We start from the raw sequence: 18,335 nt of genomic DNA on the forward strand, positions 1-18,335 counted from the left end.
TTACATCATTTCAAATAAATCATCTATTTAAATACATCGATACTTCAAAAACTAGTATAAGTACCATCTTATTCGAATACTGTTACATAATTTCAAATGTACCAATTTGCTTTTAAAATCTCAATGTTTATTTTAATCATTTTATCACCGCGGAATACATAAGTATTTAAGAATCTTTTCTTTATTAGGAATAATAGTTGACAGCTACTTTCAACATAACCAAACATTTCGTTCTCTCAAAGTTGAAACATTCTACTTTTGCGGACTCACGAGTGGATGTCATCGGTGTGATGGTGACCGGCCGTACAAAAATGTATCAATATTATGCGTTCATCTGTTTCTTTGATCTGTTCTTGATCATAATATTTAGCGGTTAAATGAAATGTTAGCGCGAAATCTTCATTTAAACTAAAACAAAAAACCAGACCGGAACAAATATTAACTTGTCCGTGTGGGAATCGAACCCACGACACTTCGGCTTTGTGATTAAGGAATGTGAAATTTAGTATTTGATTGTGTGATCAGGTCTTAACCATTAAGCCAAACGTGTCGTCAAATATGTAACAAAATAGCGGACTACTTCATGCCCTTTGTTTATTTTAACGATATGCATGTTGTATGACATCATTCATCATTCATTCGATGCACTGCCTTATATGGTTTTCATTGTATTTACTTTGCTTGCACTTACATTGATTCGAACATCTGCGTGAAAAAAACGTTTTTCAAAGCACATACAGAATCATGATAAGTACAACTATACAGATCATGAGAGTTTTCATATTCTTTAAATAAGTTTAATAAACTAGGACAACCTTTATATGATTTCAATGAAGAAAAAAAAATACTTTTGAGATAAGTAAACTGTGCCCTTGTACAATTTTTTTTCTATTATTTATTCTTGTCTGTGTTTTTATGTGTACATAAACTGTTAAATAAATAAATAAGAAATATACTGATGATATAACAACTTAGTAATCATTCATCATTATTTCCATTACTATTTATTTTACACGTGTAATCTATATTCCACTGCATCCTTTATTTAGCACATAGCAGCCCTGAAATTATAATGCGCTCAGATGACTTTCATAGTCGCCTTATATAGGACTGTCGACATACTTACAGCACTTTATGTGAATTGATTGATTATCAACCTTTTTACTGGCTCATTTCAGCTGAGAAGCCCTTATCCCTCAAAAAAAGAAGAATAATTAAGCTTTTGTCTATAACTAGCCAATTATAGGTCACTAGCCTACAAACCCCTAGAGGATGTAGTAACATGGATTATTTATACTTACAAACAACCATTACCAAGTTACCAATCGCAAATCCATACACCTTTACCTTACCTCCGTGATAACTTCGTGATAACATCCGTTCACGTTCGTAACACGATCCGGGCTCACTCTACACTTTTTATTGGAATTTAGGAATCAAAACTACTGGATGATAAATAAAATGTATCGTAAGAGGTTGTAAAAATCATAATTTCAGTAGAAAAAAAAAATGCTATTCAATAATAATTGATTGAACTTTATTTATGGCATTATATCTGACACTTTTAAAGCAATTTCTTTAACAGATTTATAAACATCGTCCATAAAAACATTTTTAACCACATGCTGCACACATAACTCAGCATCACAATTGCATAATGAACTTATATGATCGGGGAAGTTTTCGGTATCATAAATCTCGATTCTTATAATTTTAGCACCTCGTGTAAGTTTTTTTACAGAGGTAAATGCAGCCGTTGAAGATTTTTTCAGTTGCTTGCTGCTAGGACCTTCTAGGTTCAACTGTTTATCGTTATTTTGTTCCGCAGCTGCCCTGTTCATGGGAATGAAGTTGAACAGGTCATTTTCATAGTCCTAAAAATAATAATAATAATCAATATCAATTTTGTAACTTATATTATAGGTATATTTTATTTATAAATTCAAATAATCGATATTAGAACTGTGTTGTATTGAATATAAATGTGTAACAATTATTAAGTTGCATTCAATTAATTAAGTTATTATATATAGATACTATTTAAAGAAAATAACTCACCGACATATTTTATTTTAGGATAGAGTCTTTGCGCCCCCGCTCGCTGATGGAATTAAACTAAATTATTTTTATTTTTTCGCATGATTATATCCTTTATATAGAATTTAGAAAATACTTTGTAAAGGAACATAAAGTTCAAATTAGCATCGATATTATCGGTACTTTAAAACGTGTAAATGTAATTCTACACTCTAGACAACACGGCGCTACACCGCTTCGGATTGCAATTAAACATAACTTTTTATATATATCGAAATCGGTTTTGTGTAAGTTTGTTCATCCATACTAATAAACTAGGTTGCCCCACCACTTCACTCGTGTATTTAATAGTTTTATTAGAGTATACATAACATAGGTATAACCTCCTCTTTGAAGACTGTTAAAAATAAAAAAAAGCAATCGTTCGAGCTTTATGAGGTAGGTAAATGGTAAGAGATTTGTGCACATACTATTACATTTGCTTACCAACGTAAAGGAGGAGGCAAACCCAGGTGTAATAAGTATGTATTATTTAATCTGAATAAGATCTACATTTCAGTGTTATTAAATTTTACTACATTATATCTTATATGAAGTAGATAAAGTTGATATTGCGTGATCTCGGTATGTTGCTAAGTTATTTTTCCAGCAACCTGGGTGGTAGATCTGACAAAGCATTTTAGCAAACCCGTGCCCTATTCCCTAATTGGTATACCGTCACGTGGATGTAGTGCTATTTAAGAGATCATCTGCAGGGACTGGATCACAACAATTCTTCAGCTAGAAGCAGTCACATCCAAATTTGGAAGTACATACCAAAGAACCACCAATCTTCTAAAATGTAAGTATTACTCGTATACTTCATTCGGTGTTTCATTTTTTAGTATTAAATCATTCAAGCTAGTTTTATTAATTTCTTCAATCACTCCATTCTTATTTTATGTAAATGTTACCCAATATTTTTTATTTGCTATGTCCAAACACTACATTTATTTGTTTTATTTAGTATTCTGTCAATCATGCTTACTCAATATATTCATTCGTGTTCCTCATGTTTCATTTTCTTATTATTCAATCATTAAAGTTACTTTCATTCATTTTCTTCAATCATTCAATTCACAATTTATATGAATGTTATCTAATATTTTTTATCTTTATTTTCTAGGTCCAAACACACTGCTGACCATATTTTCCCTTCGGAGGACGAATCGTCGGACGGGGTGCAGATGAAGGTCAAGACAAAGGAGAACAAGAAACGTAAATCGTCGCCAACGCGCAGCCCCCAGCCGTCTACCAGTAAGAAAGGCAAGACAGTTATTCGCCCCATCCCTCCTATTACCAAGTCTACGGCTCGCGAGGTGTTCGGGAGTGACAGCGACGACGACGCGGTAGACGCACCCGCGGAGAAGAAGCCTCCGATGATTTACTCCTATGTCACACGGAGGCTGGCCAACGGTTTTTCTCGTCAAATAGATGAGAATAAAAAAGGTGCGTTCTACATAGAACTTAAAGTATACAAGTGTGACGAGATAGAGCGGATTCAACCCGTGAATAGGTGGCGTCACTCGGTGATAACAATAAAAAATAAAACTGACGAAGATTCTGAATCGTGGAGGCACTTGAATGAATTCATTATAAGTACTAGGCGGGAGTTCAAACGCTGTACTCCAACGTTTATAAGTTCATACCAATAATTAAGTACCAATGTATTATACTCAATTATTGGTATGAGATATTATATTATAATCAGTTATTTTATAACATATGTAACCATAATCATAATATTACATTATTATAATCTACCTTATAACCTACATTATATTCAGTGAATTAGTTTTTAAGTTTTTTTTTTTTGTAACCCACTATTTCTTAATTAAAGTATTCAGTACGATTAAAATGTGTTATATTTATTTTGTTTCCAGTTACACAAGCGAGTAATGCGATACCAGCAAGTTCAGATACTTATAATGATTTATACGAAACTAAGATCCCCGAACATGAATATGAAACGAATGTTATTGAGACTAATTGTTTATTAAAAAGATATTGCGAGAAATGTAAAATTGAGATCCCCGAACATAAATACAGATACCATAAAAGAACGAATATCCATAAATCAAATTGTTTAATAAAGTCAAATTTTGAAAATGTTGATATTATAGCAACTGCATTTAAAAACAGGATTCTGACTTATCGCTTAAATCCATCTATAGAAAATGAGTACCTCACACCAGAGGCGTTCTTAGATGAAAAGCGAAAAGATGTTTCTAATATAATTAAAATGTTATTAATGAGACATAACTGCATTAAAGTTAATTTCGAGCTGTTTGCTTACTTTTTACTGCCTACGTTAGGTGAGCAACAGCTTAAATCATTTAATACTAAATATGAAATTATATATAATAATACTGATTTTGATGACATATATTTGAATGTAATAGAAACATTCAAAAGAAAATTTACCGAATTTGAACATTGTCAATCCGGATGGTCATTTGTTTCAATAAATCATTTAGAAATTAATATAAATAAATATTGCCCTATGCGGGGTGGTACTTATTTAGAGCTACCAGATGTTATTAAAAATACAAAGAGCTGTTTGAATATACATAATAATGATGAATACTGTTTTTTGTGGTGCGTAGTTGCAGCATTATTTCCAGCTAAAAATAATGTTTGCAGGGTCAACTCCTATCCACATTTTAGTACAGTACTTAATACACGAGGAATTTCATTTCCACCTTCATATAAAGATATAAAATTATTTGAAAAAAATAATTGTGACTTGAGTATTAATATTTATGGATTTGATAAACATGGTACTATAACTGGACCTATTTATGTGACGAATTGCAGGAAAGATAAACATATAAACTTACTGTACTTTGAAAAACATAATAAAGGTCATTACTGTTTGATAAAAAATCTGCTACGTTTAGTACGAAGACAAATTTCATGTCATAAGGGACGAATGTATTTATGTGAGACATGTTTACAATTTTTTACTTCTGAAATAAAGTATAATTGTCATAGTTGCTCTCAAATTTTAACCGTACTACCTGATAAGAACAGTACATTAAAATTCAAAAATTATGAGCGAAAGCAAAAAATTAATTTTGTAATATACGCTGACTTTGAAAGTATATTGTTAAACTGTAAAATGGAACAGAATGATAAAAATACAGTAAAGAATAAAGTACATCAACCGTCCTGTTTTGCTTTCTATGTGTGTTGTTCTCATGATAGCAGCTTAAATAAATTTGTATCATATAGAGGATCTGACTGTGTGGAAGTATTTATTAAAAGCTTGATTGAAGAAGTGAAATTAATTCATAAAATGTTATTAACAAAGAAACCTATGAGACCAATGACAAGAGATCAGACTGATAATTATAATAATGCAACTACATGCCATATTTGTAATGATTTATTATTTGATGATAAAGTTTGCGATCATGATCATATAACATCTGAGTATAGAGGTGCGGCACACTCGCAATGCAATTTAAATTATAGAGTTTGTCCCTTTATACCCGTTATATTTCACAATTTAGTTGGCTACGATTCTCATATATTTATAACTGAATTATCAAAATATGAAGGTGAGATAAGAATTATAGCAGAAACTAAAGAAAAATATTTAACCATAACAAAAATAATAAATACTGGTAAAGGATGCAAACCAGCACAAATTAAATTTATAGACTCGTTTAAATTTCTTAGTTCAAGTCTTGATAACCTGAGTAAAAGTTTAACGGAGAATGATTTTGTTCATTTATTCACACATTTTCCGAGAAAAAATCAATTTAATTTAATGCGAAAGAAAGGTATTTACCCATATGAATATATTTGTACATGGGCTAAATACAATGAAACACAACTACCTGACAAGGATAAATTTTATAACTCTTTACAAATGAAACACATAACTGATGATGAATATAAACATGCTCAAAATGTGTGGAATCTTTTTAATATTACTTCTCTTGGTGAATATACTGACTTGTATTTAAAGTGTGATGTACTATTATTGTGTGATATATTTGAAAGCTTCAGAAACATTTGTCTCCAGCATTATAAACTTGATCCTGCATATTATGTAAGTTCACCTGGATTGAGTTGGGACGCTATGCTCCTTTACACAGGTGTTCAGTTAGAAATGATTCATGACTTAGAAATTTACGAAATGTTGGAAAAAGGAATACGAGGTGGGTTAGCTCAATGTTCTCTACGATATGCCAAAGCGAATAATGTTTATTTACCTCATTTCGATAATTCAAAGCCATCAACTTATTTAATTTACTTAGACTGTAATAATCTTTACGGATATGCTATGACGAAAAAATTACCCGTTTCAGAATTTAAGTTCATGACCGACAATGATATGAAATATTTTAATGTGCTTAATATTCCCGATAATTCAGAGTTCGGTTACATTTTAGAAGTAGATATAACGTATCCAGATCATTTACATAATTTACATAGTGACTTGCCTTTTGCTCCAGAGAAATTCACTCCTATTGGAGGGAAAACGCAAAAACTAATCGCAAATTTGTATGATAAATATAATTACATCATTCATTATGTTCATTTAAAAGAATGTCTCAAAAATGGTTTGCTTTTGAAAAAAATTCATAGAATCCTTTGTTTTAGACAAGAAAGTTTTTTAAAAAAATATATAGATTTGAATACTAGACTACGGCAAGCAGCTTTAACTTCATTTGAAAGAGATTTTTTTAAATTGTTCAATAATTCAATTTTTGGAAAAACAATAGAAAATAAACGAAAGCATGTTGAAGTGAAATTAATAAGTAAATGGAGTGATTATTCGAACAAAACCAACAAAACAGTAGGTGCTGAGAAATTAATCGCAAAACCTAATTTAAAAAGTATTTCCGTATTTAATGAAAACTTTTTAGCTATACAACTCAGTCTAGAAAAACTTATATTAGATAGACCAATATATGTTGGATTTGCGGTATTAGAATACTCTAAACAACATTTGTACAATTTTCATTATAATTTTATTAAGAATAAATATGGTGATAAAGCTAAATTGTGTTACACCGATACAGACAGTTTATTGTATTTAATTAACACTAACGACATATATAAAGATATACGACAGAATTTAACAGAATTTGACACAAGTAATTTTGAATCTAACAATAATTACTGTATTCCAAAGGTCAATGAAAGAATACCTGGTTTATTTAAGGATGAATTAGGAGGTGACCCAATTATTGAATTTATAGGCTTAAGAGCGAAACTGTACTGTATAAAATCACTAAAAATGCAAATTAATAAAGCTAAAGGTGTATCAAAATCTATAACCAGTAGTTTAAAATCACGTAACTATAAGCACGCTTTATTTAAAAATTTATCTTTAAAGCGAAAGATGAATATGATCAGATCAATGAAACATGTGCTATTCTCAGAAACAGTAAATAAAGTAGTCCTGAATAGAATAGACGATAAAAGGCAAATTTTAAGAAACCAAATTGACACTGTACCTTGGGGTCATTGTAATCACGTATGCTAACTAATGTTAACGACTTTTTTAACTTTAATAATAAAAAAATATTGTGTAATTGCAAAGTGCAAATTATTGTGTGTTGTAATATATGTAATAAAATACAAATGGAAATAAATGATTGTTATATGAATCATAATTATATGTGTTTTATTTAATTACCTACTGAGGTTTTGTCATTTACGATATTTAAAGTGATTTTCTCATGTATAAGCGTTGCGTGAAAATAGGCTCCTCGAGTAAATTAGTATATTCGGTATCGAGTATATTCGGCGCATCCAGGGTGGTTAATTTCGATATTATCTTGATTGACTGGCTAATATTTTTTTATCAGTTGATTTTATTCTTATATAAAATAAAGTCTTAGTTGTAATGAAAGGAAAAGAAATCCCTGATCTCTTGTAACTATATAAATACCAGAACAAATATTATTTATGTCAGACACAAAAATGAAGTGGATTAAACACCCGGTATCCTTAGCAGTTAAAAATATTGATGTGAAGGAGAATACGCTGCACTCGAAACATAGCGTACTTCTCCCGAATAACATCCGCAGTATAATATGTGGTCCTTCGAATTGTGGAAAAACTAACGTCATGTTAAGCTTATTAATTCATGAAAATGGGCTAAAATTTCAAAACGTATATTTGTATTCCAAAACAAGCTCACAATCAAAATATCGCTTTCTCAAAGAAATCCTGGATAGAGTTCCAAGTGTGAAACTATTTATTTTTACATTCGATGAAGATGTGATTCATCCTAATGATGCATTACCTAATTCTATAATAATATTTGATGATGTGGTTGGTGAAAAACAAATAAACATACGTAATTATTTTACAATGGGAAGGCACAGAGCAATAGATTGTTTTTACTTATCTCAGACATATTCAAAAGTACCAAAGCAGTTGTTACGCGACAATGTTAACTTTCTGATTATCTTCAAACAAGATGATATAAACTTAAAACATATTTATGATGAACATGTAAGTTCAGATATGGAATGGTCTAAATTCAAAAATCTCTGTTCAGAAGTATGGCGGGGTCCATACGATTTTTTGACTATCAATAAAGACTGTGATTTGAAACATGGCAGATATAGAAAATCATTTGATAATTTCATTAACTTTGAATAATAAATAAATTTATCTTTATCTACCATATACCTAATGATTGCTTCACAATTACATAGGAAGTGCATGTAGAAAATATATGGTCAAGGGACGTTTGTACTTTGTATGAGTAATGAATCATGGAAGGTATAGAAATAATTTTGATATATTTTGGAAATTTGATGAATGTTGGTGGTGGAAACTGATACAATATATAATTATGAATACCATATAAATGAAAACTAGTATTATTTCTTCCATGAGTGAATGCAGTCGTTTAACGTAAGATGGAGAAAAATATTAGAATAGAATTAATGAAGTCAGTAGACTCCATTAAGAATAAAATAAAACAAATGAAGACCCAGGAATACGCTATGAATTTGTCACTCGATAAAATGCTGAAACCTATTGCAGATCCTCTTAAAACCCTTGTTGATTCGAATCTATCTATAATAAAAAATAGGAATGTGGAAAATACAACTTTCAGTAATAATGACAGCATTGAATCTAATGACAATAATACTAGCTCATTTGCAAAGTTTGAAGACTGTTACGATCCTAAACAAGATTCTGAACTATTATTTGAAAAGTCGCCTAAAATGGGGGCACCAGATGACCTAGAAATTTCATTAGAAGGGCATGATATCCATGATATTTATGATGGTGTAAATATACCTTTCGGGATAAGAAGTGAAAATAAAAAATTATGGATGGGCAATTCAATAGTATCCTTTTCTAAAACGGAAAACTTGAATAACGATAATGTAATTATGGTTAAAATCGACGACAGAGCCTATAATTTAACCCCTGGTCTAAAAGAACTTTTACTTCGAAGAAAACCGGATTTAAAATTAATATCTGAGAGAGATAAGCTTGTCTATAAGGATATGTTGCATTTTACAAATGCACACAAAAGAGATTTTAATCCTAATGGTCAAATAAGAGGAGATAAAGGAACAAAATATCGTGCAATCATCAAACCACTGCTTTCCGTCATATCAAATGATAAAACTCCCATTAAACAAGGAGGAAAGTTGCCAAAGCTCAAGAAATACAAAAAGAACACTGATTTAGTTTATTGGGATGACCCAAATGAACTGGTTGAGAGATTGCAGTTATTAGTTGCATCAAGAGATGCTGGCAACACAAACCATGATAATGAAATTTTTTCAATAATTGAAGAATTAAAGGAAGCAGACATTATTAAAGAATAAATAGTAAAAGTAAGGTGCCTTTTATTCAGTATCACATTAAACTTGTTAAGAGAGAGATATTAAAACTAGAAAAAAATAAACATGAGTAAAGCCGATGTGGTCAACGAAATTCATAAAAATGCTAGAGTAAACTTTTCACGAAGACACGTTATCATGAAAGATATAGATGATCTATGGCAAGCGGATTTAATAGATATGCAATCAATTTCTAAGGAAAATAAAAAATTTAGATTTATTCTCGCCGTTATTGATACATTTTCGAAATACGCATGGGCCTTTCCTTTGAAATGTAAGACCAAAGATGTTGTTAGTAATACTTTCAAGACGTTATTAAACCAAGGACGTGTGCCTAAAAATCTGCAAACTGATAATGGGACTGAGTTTTATAACAATACATTTAAAGCACTTATGAAATCTTATCATATTAATCATTATTCAACATTTTCAACAAAAAAAGCTTCAATTGTTGAGAGATTTATCCGAACACTAAAATCTAATCTGTATAAAGAATTTAATTTAAAAGGTAACTATAAATGGGTAGATAACACTCTTGATAATGTTGTTTATAAATATAATCACACTCATCATCGCACAATTGATGAAATTCCTGCAAGTGTAAATAGTAAAAATAAAAAACATATATTGGAAAGATATATAACTTTAGTAAAAAATGAAAATACAAAAAGTAAGTTTAAAGTAGACGATTATGTGCGTATAAGTAAATATAAGGGAACTTTTGAAAAAGGATATACACCCAACTGGTCAACAGAAATATTTAAAATAAAAAAAATACAAAATACAACTCCTGTTACATATTTAATTGAAGATACAATTAGAGGTCAACCTATTTTAGGTGCATTTTATGCACAAGAGCTTCAAAAAACGAAACATTCCAATGTATATCTAGTAGAGAAAGTTCTAAGAAGTAAAGGAAATAAAGTTTTAGTGAAATGGTTAGGTCTACCTTCTTCTGAGAATAGCTGGATTGAAAAGTCGAATAAATTGTAACAAATTAATTCACTTAACAACACTATTTATTAAGTGTTCAATTCATAACTTATCAGTCTTATGATGTGTATTGGAGAGAGCAGTCTTCTCAATTGGATAATAAATAATTTACCGTTTGAGTTACATTTACCAGGCTATAAATATTGTGGGCCTGGCACAAAAATAATTAAAAGACTTAGACGTGGAGATAAAGGTATTAATAAATTAGACGAGTATTGCAAGGAGCACGACATCGCTTATCACAAGTCATCAAACTTAGAGGATCGTCACAAGGCAGATTTAACTTTGTTTAATATGGCGAAAGAACGAGCAGCTGCCTTGGATGCAAGTCCAGGTGAAAAACTCGCGGCACGCTTAGTACGCAACGCTATGTCAATGAAAATTAAAACTGGTTCTGGTCTAAAGAAATGTAGCAACAAGTGTTCTCAAAAAGATACAACTGGAAAAGGATTAAAAAATAAGTTTAAAAGCGTTATTACCAAAACGAAAAAACAAATCAAAAAATTAAAACCAAAATGCAAAAAAGCAGCGATAGAATTAGCTATGGCTGCTGCCAGAGAATTAGCTGATAGTTCATCCATCAAACTTCCTCGAGTCATTCCTATACCACGAACAGGTGGAGTGCTACCTTTAATTCCTATATTTGCGGGATTATCTGCTGCTGGAGCTCTAGCAGGCGGTGCAGCTGGCATTGCTAAAACCATAAATGAATTCAAGATGGCTAAAAAACTGTTAGCTGAGTCAAAGAGACATAATGAAAAAATGGAGGCTCTTTGCATAGGAAAAGGGCTACACCTTAAGCCACATAAAGATGGGTTTGGAATATTCATATCAAAAGAAAAAAACTAAGACTTCGGCTACCCAATCGCGCTTTAACTAACTTGGACATTTTAAAGTATGGAAATAGCATCCCATATTTTAGAGGTGTCTTTATGAGAGATGAGCTCCCTAAATACCCCTTCAAAAAAGAATGTGGTGTTATTAATTTAGATAGCTCTAAAAACTCTGGCTCTCATTGGGTAGCCTATGCAAAATACGACGATTACATTGAGTATTTTGATAGTTACGGAAATCTTAAGCCGCCAAAGGAATTTATAAAATATGTGGGTTCTAAAGTGAACTACAATTATGAAAATATACAACGTGACCATCCCTTTAATTGCGGGCATCTTTGTATACACTTCTTAAACAATTTTTGGTCAACAAAGCAATAAAATAAACGGGATCTTTCATAACAGTCCAGTATATAAGCATGTCTACTACGGTTACCATCTCTGGAAATACATCAGAACTGGTCTCGTATTTTCAACCACCTCTTCATTTATCTGATCAATACGAGTGCGGTTTACTATACTTTTCAGTATTGAATTCAAGACCAGATATTCCGATTAAAACTAGCACTCTGTCTGTGATCAAAATTGAATGTGATCTTGTGTACGGTTCATACTGCAACGGATTACCAACACATTTTATTCATGAATTTGTATCAGATACTTCGCTAAGTCATGATTATATAGAGATACCACAAAACGTTATTTACTTTCCAGTGAACAAAAATATAATTTCATCCATATCTGTTAAGATTGTTGATCAATTTGGTCACTGTATTAACTTCAAAGAAGAATATATTCAGTTACGTCTGCACTTAAGAAAATCAAAATGATAGTATATTATAAAAACACTGGAATGAAAATAAATAAGTTTATTTCTTCTGCGACCGCTAAGGTGCAAGGACGTAATACAAAAATTAAGAAACTGACTAAAGCAAATAAAGACTTTCTTAAAGCCCTTGGGTTTAAAGTATGAATATGCTACAGATAACTGAATTACCGCATTTCGACAGTTCGATTGAAAGTTATGAAATCCATACATACAATCCCTACAATAACAGCTTTAGAGAAAACGATGAAATCAGAATCCCCATACATCAGCAAGACATATACGTGCTACCATCAGCCAGTTCAATTTACATCGAAGGACAGACAAGGCTGTTCGGTAAAGATGGGAATCCGATCAAGAAAACTGTTACGTTCACTAATAACCCTGTTATGTCTTTGTTTCAAGACATCAGATACGAAATGAATGGTATCGAAATAGACCGTATTAAAAATTCGGGAATTACGTCAACAATAAAATCATACATTTCATTAAATGAAGCAGAAAATAAAGTTGCGGCTTTATGGGGTTGGAAATTAGCAGGATTTCAAAGTGATGGACATTTTAGTGCTGTGATACCATTGAATAAGGTTTTAGGGTTTGCAGAAGATTACAATAAAATTGTGATAAATTGTAAACATGAACTTATTTTGAGTAGAAGTAACTCTAACTTAAATAGTGTTATCCTTACTGATGATGTTGTTAATTTTCAAATAGATATACAAAGAGTTCAGTGGAGGGTGCCACATATAAAAGTGTCAGATCGAGAACGACTAACGCTTTTAAAACATTTAGAAAGAGATAGACCTATTCAGATGGCTTTTAGAAATTGGGATTTATATGAGTATCCCTTGCTACCTAAAACTACAAAGCATTCTTGGTCAGTTAAAACAGCTTCACAATTGGAAAAGCCTAGATATGTTATATTTTGCTTGCAAACTAATAGGAGAAATAATAGGACTAAAGACAGTTCACTATTCGATCATTGTGAAGTGACCAACGTAACACTCTTTTTGAATTCGCAATATTATCCCTACGAACCTTTGAGTTTAAAGTTTTCTGAGAACAAGTACAGTATATTATATGATATGTATGTGAAATTTCGTCAGTCGTACTACAACAGTCCTGTAGACCCATTGCTAGATCTAACAGATTTTAAAGAAAAGGCCCCCCTTTTCATCTTGGATTGCTCAAGACAAAACGATAGTTTAAAAACCGGTCCAGTGGACGTGCGGTTAGAAGTGGAATGTTCCACACCAATATCAGATAAAACAACTGCGTATTGTTTAATTATAAACGATCGACTTGTGGAATACAAACCTCTCAGCAACATAGTGCGCAGGTTATCATGATTGCTGTTGTTGATATTCAGGGATTTAGAACAGAAGCAAATGAATTTATATTAAAAGAAATCGCTATCTTGTGTAACAAACAATTACAAGTGTTTTTAGTTAAGCCGCCATTTCCATTTAAAAATTTAACGGACTCTGAAAAGAAGACAGTTCTTTGGATTCAACGTAACAAAAAGATATATTGGAGTGAAGGATTTGTACCTTATTCCTATTACCAGACTTTGGTTTTCGATATATTAAGAGATAAATGTGTTTATGTTAAAGGTTCAGAAAAAGTTTTATGGTTAAAGCATATTTTAGAAAATAGTAATAGTAATATATTTAATTTAGAAGATAAGGGTTGTTCTAGTTTAGTACATTTATATGATCAATATAAACATTCTGAAGATTTGTATAATTGTATTTATCATAACTCTGTATGTGCTTTAAAAAATATATTGTGTTTAAATAAATGGTGCCATGATAATAAATTTTTTATGCAATAAAAAAAACTTGTTTCATTTTTTTATAATATGTTTACTATCTCTCCCAATCCTATACAATCACGTTTATAAATTGCTTGCAGCATTAAAGCAGTGTCATTCTTCGTTTATAATTATTAGCATCAAGAACTAGTACTAAATAAATAAAATATGTTTCAAACTGAATATAAACCTCGATATGATATGTATAATACATACAAAATACGTGAATTATCCTTTAATTATTATTGGGGGACGAGTAACTCAAGGAAAAGATTAGTGATGGAAATGGCTGATGCGGGATTCTTTTATTACGGAAATAATCCATATGATAAAGCAGCATGTTTTTCATGCGGAGGTGTTATAGAAGATTGGGAAATTTATGATGATCCTTGGATGCAGCATGCTATAAATTTTCCACAGTGTTTTTATTTGAACGCTGTGAAAGGGGGAGAATATGTCAATAAGTGTCAAAACATCGTAAATAATTGTGTTAGGGAGAAATCTTTCATGTTGCAATGAAAACTATATATGGAAGAGCATCTAATGAATGATGTCATACAATACATGTCTCATTATTGTAAACAAAGTGCATGAAGCAATTCGCTATTTTGTTACATATTCGACGACACGTTTGGCTTAATGGTTAAGACCCCCGGTCACAACTGAGTGCAATATAACACGTTCTTTATCCATCTAAACCGAGTGTCGTGGCTTCGATTCCCACACGAACAAGAGTTGATATTTGTTCGGGTCTGGATTTTGTAATTGTTTCTCGATACTGTTAATTTAAATAAAGATATCGTAAAAATAAGACCCAACGTATTTCATTAAACACCTGCTAAATATTAAGCTCCAGAAACAGATACACACACACACACACACACACACACACACACACACACACACACACACACACACACACACACACACACACACACACACACACACACACACACACACACACACACACACACACACACACACACACCAGATATCAGATCAGGTTAGATTGATTGATAGGTAGTCTAGTAGGTATAATTCATGTGTGGAATTGGGGTTCCTGGATTTTTTTGATCCAGGAACCCCAATTCTACACTACTTCTGTCTGTCTGTCTTTCTGTCTGTCTGTCTGTCTTTTCTTCACGCCTAAACTACTGAACCGATTTGTGTGAAATTTGGTACAGACATAGTTTGAAACTTGAGAAAGGACATAGGATAGTTTTTATTACAAAAAAAATAAAAATAAAATTATTCCGGACATATAGCGCCATCTATTGGTCAAATCAAAAATCTGCTGGTAGTCACTATTCCACGCGAACGAAGTTGCGGGCAAAAGCTAGTGTATAATAACATCCATTAAATAGTGGGGAAATACTGTTATCCCGCGCGAAGCTGAGGCGGGTCGCTAGTGAATGTATAAGTTGTATATTACTAAGCTTGCCCTGTGGCTGCGCTGGAGTGATTTCAAGGGTATTTATTTTCATATCATCATCAGCCTTTTTATAGTTATCGGCACGGATAATGAGCTCTCGGCGGAAGAGTGGGGATCGCTTTGCGCACTGTACACTAAAGGTAGAATTCCGAGGATAGCGGCTACGACAGCCGCGCGCGGCTTACGACAGTCGTCGGCCGCGCGCGACAATAGTCAACCTATTAAAATGTATGGCGCCGCTGCCGTGGTCCGCGACTGTCGCGCGCGGCCAACGAATTTCGTAAGCCGCGCGCGGCCGTATGCATCTCAACATGGTCTAGCGCTTAGTAAAATCTATATAATTTTAGTAAAACCAGAATTGAATTGTTTTTATTTAGTCGGCAAAACTTCCTTTTGTTTTCATTACAATACAAATGCTTTTGAATCAGTATTGGGTAGTATCCTTCATCATTTCTACTTTTTAAAAATAGGGTCGATTGGTAATCTATTTTCATAATACAGCCACAGCAATACGTCATCCTCTTCTTCTTCAAGGATATCAATTAGCACTTCGACTAGAGGGAACGGACGAACAAAATCTACTAATTTCAACACAATGCCGCGCGCGGCTTACGAAATTCGTCGGCCGCGCGCGACTGTCGCGAGCCTCGGCAGCGGCGCCATACATTTTCATAGGTTGACTATTGTCGCGCGCGGCCGACGACTGTCGTAAGCCGCGCGCGGCTGCGTAAGCCGCGACCCACGGAATTCTACCTTTAAGGCAATAAACCAATAAATCACTTCTGCGCAGGTGAAGATCAGGGCTCAATATCCTTGCCGATGATTATGACACGTTTATATTAGCTTCCCTTGTAACTATGTACATAAGAAAATCTTGGAATTTTAATTTGACTCACTTCCCGGTCTTCAATTAGGATGAAATTATGCACACGCTCTGAGTTCTGATGACAATACATGACTAGCGTGTTTTTTAGTTTTTTAAACTATTCATTGAATTTTTATGGTTCAACTTCTGAGCGCAGGCAACTTCTCTTAGAGAGAAGGAATGAGCGTCAATCATCACGTGAGTGAGAAGTGGATTGGTATCCAGACTCTTACAGACTAAAAACCGTCGTGTTCCGTCGTAGGCCTTTGATGTACCAGGGCCGCGGTAACTAACGCGAACAATCCCGTAGCCCCGGCATGAGTCATTGGTGTCTAAGATATAAATATTTAGAAACAGCTGAATACCAGTGTTTCATAGAGCGATTGTCTATCTGAACTCCTCATGCCATTTAAGTCGGGTTGTCCGACTTACTGGCTTCTGACTACCCGTAACGACTGCCAAAGATGTTCAAATGACTGCCGGGACTCACTTTTACTTCTTCCGAGACCGTTTATTGAAATATAATTAATTACATTTCATACTTTACTTAGTAGAATATATATCTGTCAATAAACTATACTGATTGTAATAATATATCTGTCAATAAACTCACAAAGGTTCATTGCTCTCCGATAGTGACACTGTCTACATCATACACACAAATTAATAAAACTATAGTATTTGTTTTTGTTAGTAATATTAAAATTATAACAGCATTTTATAACAAAACAACAGTTTTTACCAATTTTGTTTGTATGTCTGTATGTTCCGGCTAATCTCATAAATGACAGGACCGATTTTAACCGGACTTTCACTAGTAGATAGATTATGTAACAAGGAGTAACTTAGGCTAATTAGGCCCATTTATTAAAAGGTCCTTCTTTCTTATAACAACTGTTTCCTTTGAAAAGTGAACGTAACCATTCATGGTAAACATTTGTTTTAAAAACACTGACTTCTATATCGTCGGTGAACAAAGTCAAAGTCAAATCATTTACTTCATTTAGGCCTTTACAAGCACTTATGAACGTCAAGAATGTAACTAAGTTTGATTCTAGTTGCCCATTCCAAAAGTAGCTTCCTATGGAGAAGAACGGGCAAGAAACTCCAAGTCTTGGGCAGCGACTTAACGACAAGCAAATCATCATTAACCATCTTTCCATACTCTGGTTAAAATTTACAGTTAAGTAAATGACATGTATTTAAAAGAAAACATTAGCAAAGATTACAGAATAGTTAAACGTTAGTTTATCTTAACTACGTTTTAGGAATTTGAACCAATTCTTAACTGGTATGGTAATTACTCCTAATGACTCTAAAAGACAAACTTAATTATCAGGACATATGTAACTAATTAACTAAGTATTGGTCCATTGTTATGAACGCTCACCTATTAGAACACTCATCATCTGCCGAGCCTTTTCCCAACTACATATGTTGGGGTCGGCTTCCAGTCTAACCGGATGCAGCTGAGTACCAGTGTGCCACAAGGAGCGACTGCCTATCTGACCTCCTCAACCCAGTTACCCGGACAACCCATACCTGTTGATAAGACTGGTTGTCAGACTTACTGGTTTCTGACTACCCATAACGACTGCCAATGATGTTCAATGACAGCCGGGACCTACAGTTTAATGTGCCATCCTAAACACAGTCATTGGT

General features: G+C 32.8%; 3 protein-coding genes across 4 annotated transcripts in view; 1 reads left to right on the plus strand and 2 right to left on the minus strand.

Moving 5' to 3' along the window:
- Positions 1 to 18,335, minus strand: part of LOC124644512 (lysosomal alpha-mannosidase-like) — a 47,646-nt gene that overhangs the window by 20,961 nt on the left and 8,350 nt on the right. The window lies entirely within an intron of this gene.
- Positions 1,521 to 2,221, minus strand: LOC124644514. Its single transcript, XM_047183943.1, has 2 exons — positions 2,059 to 2,221; positions 1,521 to 1,874 (listed from the first exon to the last, which is right to left on the minus strand). The coding sequence occupies exons 1-2, from the start codon at positions 2,062 to 2,064 to the stop codon at positions 1,542 to 1,544; spliced, it is 339 nt and encodes a 112-aa protein (XP_047039899.1). The 5' UTR covers positions 2,065 to 2,221; the 3' UTR covers positions 1,521 to 1,541.
- Positions 2,647 to 3,787, plus strand: LOC124644513. Its single transcript, XM_047183942.1, has 2 exons — positions 2,647 to 2,878; positions 3,203 to 3,787. Coding segments are annotated over exons 1-2 (531 nt in total). The 5' UTR covers positions 2,647 to 2,876; the 3' UTR covers positions 3,732 to 3,787.

The sequence above is a fragment of the Helicoverpa zea genome, chromosome 30 (assembly GCF_022581195.2).
Source record: "Helicoverpa zea isolate HzStark_Cry1AcR chromosome 30, ilHelZeax1.1, whole genome shotgun sequence".
Taxonomy (NCBI): domain Eukaryota; kingdom Metazoa; phylum Arthropoda; class Insecta; order Lepidoptera; family Noctuidae; genus Helicoverpa; species Helicoverpa zea.